Source organism: Rhineura floridana, chromosome 13, assembly GCF_030035675.1.
Source record: "Rhineura floridana isolate rRhiFlo1 chromosome 13, rRhiFlo1.hap2, whole genome shotgun sequence".
Taxonomy (NCBI): Eukaryota; Metazoa; Chordata; class Lepidosauria; order Squamata; family Rhineuridae; genus Rhineura; species Rhineura floridana.
This window is the reverse complement of record NC_084492.1, coordinates 6,272,890-6,281,866: the sequence shown is the minus strand read 5'-3', so window position 1 is coordinate 6,281,866 and position 8,977 is coordinate 6,272,890. Positions and strand designations below refer to the sequence as shown.

General features: G+C 45.5%; 1 protein-coding gene across 1 annotated transcript in view; it reads left to right on the top strand.

The window, feature by feature from the left end:
* The first annotated feature begins 1,927 nt into the window (after positions 1 to 1,927).
* The window catches only part of FA2H (fatty acid 2-hydroxylase), a 101,334-nt gene continuing 94,284 nt past the window's right edge, over positions 1,928 to 8,977 (top strand). Inside the window, exon 1 of the mRNA XM_061594259.1 lies at positions 1,928 to 2,373. Coding sequence (XP_061450243.1) covers positions 2,074 to 2,373 — 300 coding nt within the window. The 5' untranslated portion in view covers positions 1,928 to 2,073. The remainder of the gene's footprint in view (positions 2,374 to 8,977) is intronic.

Below are 8,977 nucleotides of genomic sequence, written 5' to 3'. Positions count from 1 at the left end.
TGAGCCAAATGGAAATTTGACAAATTCCATCCCAGTAACAATAGGTGTGCGTCAAGGGTGTGTGTTGGCACCAACTTTATTTAACCTTTTTATTAACGATTTAAAAGAAAACTTTTGCTCAAGAAAGTTACACTCCCCTAAAATAGCAGAGGTAAGTTGTCCTCTCTTGCTTTATGCCGACGACTCTGTCTTGTTGTCCTTTTCAGAAATAGGTTTAAAGCGTCTTTTGAGAATTTTTATGGTCTATTGCAAAAAAAATTCCCTTAGTATACATTTTTCTAAATCTAAAATAATGGTTTTCTCGCGAAATCAACGGAAACTTTTTTGGAAAATTAGAGACCAACAAATTAGCCAAGTAAATAAATTCAAGTATCTTGGTATAATTTTTTGTTCTTCCCTGTCATGGTCCCCTCAGATTTGTGCGGTTACTTCCTCTGCACAAAACATTTCCAAAATCATTATTAGATTTTTCCATTCTAGAGGTGGCAGGTATATTCATGCAGCCCTAAAAATTTTTAAAGCCAAAATATTACCGCATTTAGTTTATGGCATACCTATCTGGATTACAAATTTCAACTCCAAAGTAGAACAAGTACTCTCGGATTTCTTGAGGGCCATATTTTGGTTTCCTTGTTGTGCCTCTCCAGCCGGTCTTCGTCTGGAAGCAGGAATTAATTCTGTAGAATGTTTAGCATGGTTGCAAGCTTTTAGTGTTTGGACTAAAATGGCATACACAGGTCCTTCCCTGGGATACCTCCATCTACTATGGGGGGACCATTTTGATAGCTCCTGGTCCAAAATTTTAAATAAAAAGTTAAATTACTTAGGTTTATCTAAAGAATTTCTGGCTTCCTGGGACCCACAGGTTGTAATGCACACAATTGGCCAACGGATAAAAGATATAGATCGTCAGTTTCTAATGTCAAAAGTAAAAACTTCTTGTTCTCCATCTCATTTTGGCCTGAGTTTTTGTTTTCCAAATCAAGCTTCATATTTAGAAGAATTAACCTTTGCGCAATACAGATTCCTGTTTTCCAGAGCTAGATTCAATTGCTTACCTTCCGCTATCCTAACGGGTCACTTTCAAGGTATTCCTGTGGAAAATCGTTTTTGTATCTGCAAGATGAATTTACCTGAAACTATCTGTCATGTCCTCCTTGTTTGCGAACTATACTCTGATGTAAGAAAAAAACCTCATCTCACCTCTTTTTATAGGTCTTCCAGGTAGATCTTTAATCTGGAAAACACACTATCTTCTATCTGATAAATGTAAAATTGTTACTTTACATGTGGCAAAATTTCTTTATATAGCTCAGTCTATACCTAAAAGGCAGGCTTTATAATTTTATGTTACTGATTCACTTGATTTAAAAGTCTTGATATATTCTATTTTAAATTTTGTTTTATGGGTCTCTTTAAACTGCTTATTTTTAAGATTAGTTCAATAGATAGAAGGTATTGTTACGTTGCCTAAGCTTCAGCTGAAATTTGGTTTGAAGTAAGAATAGTTAGCAAATCTAAGAGTATATGAGATTTTAAATGTTTTGAAATATATATCGAGTTGTTGTTTTGTAAAGTTTTGTATTTTGGGTCTATGACCGTAATAAACTGAATCTGACCTGTTCGCTCTGGTGCCCCCTCTCTCTCTGTGTGTGTGTGTGTGTGTGTGTGTGAGAGAGAGAGAGAGAGAGAGAGAGAGAGAGAGAGCGAGCGAGCGAGCGAGAGACCCTCTCTCTGGCTTTCTCCACACCCTGCGGAGCCCTACGACCTCGATCACATCCGTCTCCCTCCCGCTTGCTGGCCTTTCCCCCTAAACTAAAAAATTCCAAACTATTGTAATCTTGCGCCTTTGTTTCGCTATTCTCTGGGCGCAGCTGGTAAGTAAGTGGATGGGCGGAGACCGCCTGCCAGCGCGCGCTATGCCGGGGGACAGAGCGGACGGGACGGGGCGTGTCTGCGATCGCTGCTTAAGTACCCGCCGGGAAGGGGGAGCAGCAGCAGCAGGTGCCTGGTGGCGTAGAGCGGCCGAAGCCTTTGCGGCGCCGTCGAGGAACCGTTCAGCCGCCGCCTGCCATGGCTCTCCCCAGCCGGCCCCGCTCCTACAGCCGCAGCGAGGTGCGGCAGCGCTGCTCCAAGGGCGACTGCCTGGTAGTCACAGGCAGACGCCTCTACGACGTGTCGGCCTTCGTACAGCTCCACCCGGGCGGGCCGGAGCTGCTGCTGGAGCGGGCTGGTACCGACGTGAGCGCCGCGCTGGACGGGCCGCCGCACCGGCACTCGGAGAACGCGCGCCGCTGGCTTGAGCAGTACTACCTGGGCGAGCTCGACGAAGACCAGCCCGAGGAGGAAGACGCGCCCCAGCAGCAGCAGGAGGTAACTGGTACCCCATCCAGCCCTGTCGCCGCTAGCAGCCCCGGGCAGGAAGACAGGCAGGAATCCAACCGAGGCAGCTGGTTCTTTGCTTTAAAAAGAAAAATCTGTAGATGGGGGGCGCAATACACGTCCTAGGCGTAAATCAAGGAAGTACGTGAAGAAAAAAGCGGGGGTTAATCCTCCCTTGGGTAGCGTGGGAAACCATCATCATAGCTTGTGCCTTGCTCTGTCAGGGTGGCAATGTTTGCTGGGCCAGCCACGCCCAGGTTGCAACATCCCAGGATTTGCAGAGGAAGCAGGTGCATGAACTGTCTTCTTGAACTGGGGGGGGAATGAACCCCCCAGTCCCCATCGTCTGATCTCCTCTCTCCAGTGTTAGCCAAATTGTGCTCTCCCCGCCCTCCAGTCACCGGCCACTTGTAGAAGCAATCGCTAAGTGAGCGGCCACCACCGAAGGCCAGGGAGCTGGGCAGAGCCAGCGCCCCCCCCCCCCGTAATCTGAGCTTGCCTCTTTTGCAACCCGCCAAACGTCCTATGCTGGACGCCGCAGCAAGCAGATCGCCTTGCAAAGGGGAGAGCGTGGGTGGGGCTGCCCCCTGACCCACATGTGGGCCACCGGGGCAACAAACGGGAGGTGTGCGCACGCGCGGGCCAGGAGCGGCAAGCCTGACCTGTAGCTCAAGGTGGGCCTTGAAAGGCGGCTTGGCTTGGCTGCGTCCCGATGGCCTCTTCCTAGGGCGGTGGTGAAGAGGAGGATGGGAGGCCTGCGCGGGATTCCTTGCCGGGAAGAGGCCATGGCTAGCTCAGAGATGTGCTGCCCTTGGAGATGGTGTTCCTATCGGCTAGGCGTGCGTTAGGGTTCTTGGGCGAACTCCTGAGAAGGCCTGCCTGCTCTTGGGAAGGCCTGCTGCTGCTGCTTACGGAAGGGCCTTGTTTTTCGTCACCTGTTGCCTCGGCCTTGCTGAAATAAACGGAGTAGCCAGCCCCTTAGCGCAAAGCAGCCGGTGACAGGTGGTGGTGCGAAACTTTGCCACAGTGTGTGTCAGTGAGAGGCAGCTATCCACCCGGGCTGCACGTCTGAGCGGAAGGCCCGAGTCAGCCTTTCCCGGCTCCTGGCTACGCTGTTTGTCTCTCAGTGAGGGTAAAGGAAAGAGCGCCTTCCTCTTACCTTGCTCCTCTGCCAAGGGAAAATGCACCTGGGGGTGCTTTAAAACACACACGCACAGCATGCTGCCAGAGCTTTTTTATTTTTTACAAAAGAAATAAAACAGCATTAGGCGACCATCCTGAGGTCTGAGTTTGATGTGAATGGCCTGGGTGGGGCAGAGGTTCAGCAGCGTCCCTTTCTCACCCCAGCCAGGCTTTTTCCCCCTGCAGCCTTGGGGGGCAGTGGCGGGCTGCTGTGGGTTGGGTGGCTTGTCCTGTTCATTGCTTTGTTTGGAATTGACTGTCATTTGGGCACAGGTGAAAGGTAGGGCTGTGTGGAGGGAGCAACCTGCCAGCCCAGTGCCAGAGCAAATAGGGGGCAGGCCTGCCTGAGCCAGTAGCGCTGTCTAATGATTACCCATGAGATTGATTTTGCTTGGGCTGAGCTGCCCTGCAGAGCTGCACGTTTGCCTCTACAGACCTGTCAGCTTTCTTGTGCAGGAGAGCATTGCACAGCTGGTGGTGGCAAATCCTTTGTAAAACCAAGCTTGCTGACTTTAAAATTCTCTCTCTCTCTCTCTCCCTCTCCCTCTCTCTCTGGAGTCTGTTCTGTTCTGGCTCTTTTTAAATGTAGTTACATCGCAATATCAAAGTGCTCCTCCAGGAAGGAGTCTTGCTTTTATTATTTATTTATTTATTTAAACATTTTATATCCCGCCCTAGTTCTTAGAATTCAGAGCGGCGAACAAATAAGACAATGTCTAATACAAAACAATATACAATTAAAAGATAAAATTAAGAAAATCAATAATACAATAGTTATAACAAGTTAAATGTTAACATTAAAAGCTTGAAAAAACAAAAATGTTTTTAACTGACGGCGAAAGACCGTGAGTGAGGAGGAACATCGGATCTCTGGTGGCAGGTTATTCCATAAGATGGGAGCTATGCACGAAAAAGCTTTGTTCCTAGTATTGGAGCGGTAGATGGAATGATAAGAGAATGTTCGAAGGGTACTCTTGTCGGTCGTTGAGATTTAAATTCCAAAATACGATTTGATAGATACATTGGTGCTAATCCATGTAGGGCCTTGAAAGCTAATACCAAAATTTTAAACTGGTGTCAAAGTAAAATCGGTAGCCAATGAAGTTGATAAAGAAGAGGTGTAGTATGCATTTGTGGACCAGCTCCGGTCAGCATTCTGGCCGCCGCTCTCTGAACCAACTTAAGCGGACGAAGCGATCTAGCAGATAGTCCTATATAAAGAGCGTTACAATAGTCCAATCTTGAGGTCACAAGAGCCTGTGTCACTTGCCTCAAGTCCGACGTTCCTAAAAACGGATGAAGTTGGCGGACTAGCTTTAATTGGGTGAAAGCACTTCTGGATACTGTTGCAATTTGGGGTTCAAGGGTCAAAGCAGAATCTAAAAGAATACCCAAACTCCGAACTTGGGACTTCAGAGGGAGTGGAACCCCATCTAAAATAAGTACGTTTTTAAATTCATGAGAGGGTTTATGTCCAATTAGTAGAACCTCCGTCTTCTCTGGGTTAAGTTTCAGTTTGTTCTTGTTAGTCCATTGCTGTATTGCAGCCAAGCATTGGTTTAAGGGACGAACCGCATCTGAAACATCTGGCGGGAAAGAGTAATAAAGTTGGGTATCATCTGCATATTGATGGTAGTGTATTCCGAATTCACGGATGATCCTTCCTAAGGGCTCCATATAAATATTGAATAACATTGGGGATAATACGGAGCCTTGGGAAACACCACATCGTATTGGCCAAACCTTAGATGAAAAGTTCTCAAGGACAACTCTCTGGAGTCTGCCCTCCAAAAAGGAGCGAAGCCATTGTAATACCATTCCACGGAATCCCAAATTAGAGAGGCGGTGCAGAAGGATGGTATGGTCGATAGTGTCGAATGCGGCTGACAAGTCTAACAACACTAAATAAGTTAGATTTCTCCTCTATCTAATTCAAGTTGCAGATCATCCACCAGTGCTGTTAACACTGTTTCGGTCCCATGTTTGGGCCTAAAGCCAGATTGAAAGGGATCATAACAGTTATTTGAATCTATAAACGTTTGAAGTTGTGTGACTACAGCTCGTTCGATGACTTTACTGATGAAGGATAAGTTAGATACTGGACAAAAGTTACTGAGAAGTGTAGGGTCAAGAGAGGGCTTCTTCAATAATGGAATTACAATTGCTTCTTTCAGAGTTTCGGGAACATAACCTTGTTGGAGTGAAGCATTGATTATCACAGTGAGCCAATTCGCAAGTTCAGCTTTAGATGTTTTTATGAGCCATGAAGGGCAGGGATCAAGTGAGCAGTTAGTAGGTTTCGTTCTAGAGAGAAGTTGAAGAATGTCATCTGGTTGGATAGGTTGAAAAAACGAAAATTGGGATAGCAGGCTGATTTCTGATAGAGTGTCTTTAGATTCTGGTGATTTAGCTACATCAAAAACTGATGGACTATCATTATATTCTACCGTTTTAGCAGAGTCAAAGGAGGAGTGAATCTGATCCACCTTACCTTCAAAGAATGCAGCAAATTCTTGGCAGCGGGTTTGAGAATATACTGTATCTGAATCCGGGTGTTTGGGACGGAGGAGACTGTTAACTATCTGAAAGAGTTGTTTAGGTTGATTTCCGGCTGAAGTAATTGCAGCAGAATAATATGCTTTTTGGGCAGCATGTCTAGCCAAGGAATAGGCTTTCACAGATTTCTTGGTTTGAGCGCGGTCAAATAGGCTCCTAGTTTTTTCCCATCGGCGTTCCAGCTTACGATAGGTACGCTTCATTTCTAGCAGTTCTTTAGAGAACCAGGGGGCAGATTTGAGTCTTGTAATTTTTAACGGACGAAGGGGGGCCATTGAATCCATAATTTCGGCCATGGTGTTATTCCAAGAGGAGATCAGAGTATCAATTGGAGTTCCGGTAGGGGGGCATGGGTATTCCTTAAACTTTGATAGGAATACGTCAGGGTCTAATAATCTCTTAGGACGGTATAACTTAATGGGGGTTCTAATTTTGAGAGGTACAGAAGACACAAGGAGGTTAAAACTAATTGAATAATGATCCGACCAAGATAATGGGGTAGAAGTTATATTCTCTATTCAAAGGTCTGAGGTATCTGCTTCTGGTTGGAAGATAAGATCTAGGGTATGGCCTGTAGTGTGAGTTGGGACTGAGATTAACTGTTGTAGCCCTAAGGTGGACATTAAAGATAAAAAATCAAGAGCATCATTTGAGGTGGGGGATTCTATATGAATATTGAAATCTCCCAACACTAAAAGTCTAGGAGAATCCAGAAGTAAACCTGCAATTAGGTTAGACAGGTCGGACAAGGAACGGCTTAGTGGATTGTGGGGTCAATAGATGACAAGAAACACAATGCAATTTTGGTGACCAAGCTTCAGGCAGAGAGATTCAAAACCAGGGGAAGATTGAAGGAAAATTCTAGATAAGGGAACAGATTTACGGTATACTAGAGCTACTCCACCACCACGATGGTCCAATCTAGGTTGCTGGTAGACAGCGTAACTAGGGGGGCAGATCCCAGTCAAATTGGCTCCACCTAAATTGGTAAGCCAGGTTTCTGTTATACAGACAATATCAGCCTGTTCATCTAGAATAAGATCATAGATTATTGTCGTCTTATTATTGACTGATCTGGCGTTAAAAAGTAATATTAAATAGTCAATACGTGTCTTTCCTTCTGGGGTAAATTGTCCCTTGTGCTGGTTAACTCGAGTGGGGGTTACTAGGTAACGTGAGAAGATGGTATCCTTAGGAGATTTAACAGAGTTTGATCCTTTATATTTCCCTTTTCCTAGCAGTGTTTGAATAGGCCTAACGTCTGGTGTCCTTTGTCGATTTACATAAGTCAAAGTGGGTACAGACGTTATAAAGGGATCAGAATTTACTATACTAAGGTCGGTAATCTCTTGCAAATGAGCTTGGGTGATTTATTGTGTGGGAATAAAGATTTGCCCTTTTCTCAAGTGAATTGATGGTTGGAAAGGGGTTCTTAAATATTGTTGAAACTTGTCAAACTGGGTTAGGTGCCTCATGTACTATTGCATCACAAAGCACACTGGATCTACAGACATTTGGATGGTAAAGTGGCCATTTATTTAGGGGAACTAAAGAAGGGTATGTTTGAATTGTGGGAGGTGAACCTAGTTCTGAAACTTCCAGAAATCTAGAGCATGTCCGTTTTGCCCTGAGATTAGTTAAAAGATTCTGCATTTTGTTAATAACTTCACTCTGTTCGGCATCTGTGAATGTGTGGAAGCTGTTGATTAATTCTTCTTCCCCTTCACATGTAAAGTCAAACGGTGCTTCCTGATTTACTTCAGTATTTACCAGACTAGAGGAGGACGGCAGCAAAGCAGTGTTAAGGACTTCAGTATTAAGTGTTTCAGGTTTATGTTCATTCTGTAAAAGAGGAGTTGAGGGAGTTAAGTTATTTGTCTGTACAGTCGGTCTTGTTCGTGATTGAGGGCTGTTTGAATTAGACAGACTAATGAGGGGAAGCCAGTCCAAAGGTGGATCTAAGATTCCGGGTTTTGACGGATTGTTCTTTCTGTTCGGTGGAGATTTTTCACTCACATATAATGGAGTTCTTTTCGAAGATATTATTCTCTTTGTGAGTAAGGGGACAGGCTCAACTAAATTGGTGAAATGTCTCTTGGTGGAAATTCCATGATTTCCAAGGAATAATTTATTTGCAATTATTCGAGCTGTTACAGCTGGTGAGGAGTACCTTGCAGATAAATGAATAGAAGGATGTGATGTTCCTCATACAAGTATGGAGAGGTTGACCCTTGGAGGAACTAGTGAAAGGAAAAGAGTCTTAAGTTGGGAGGGCATGGTTCTCTGTGTGTGTGGGAATAACCTTATCAGTGTTGACAGTGACACCCCTCCTAAGAAGGAACATGAGCTATCTAGAGTGGTGGGGGGAGGAGGGAACGGCCAACCTCTTGACATTAACAAAAAAATCAAAGGGAAAGTTTGCAAAGTGGTCTAGGCTGGCTGGCTGGCTGGCTGAATGATGAGGCAGTGGATTGCTCCTCTCTTGTGATGTCACAGGGCATCTCTCTCAGTATGTGACTGCATTCCACACAGCCCTACAAAGAGTGTGGGATCCCTCCCACCGCCCCGGGGAGTTGAGATTACATTTCCCACTTGTCAGAGTATTGTCCTCCTTGTGCTGGTTAAGAGCCAGAGTCTGGAAAGGCCTGTGGTAAAGTGCTGTGTGGTGCCTTGCTGCCTGCAAGTGGGTTTGGGGCCAGTCCCTCCTTTGCGTGGGGCTGCTCAGTCTTCGTGGTTTATAGACAGCAACATTGACCAGAACTCAAGCATGTGCTCTAGCCAAATAGGAACTGGAGCCTGATGGAGTGCAGTGGCGTGTCTAGGGGGGAGGGCAGAACTCAAATGGAAGTAGTGGTGA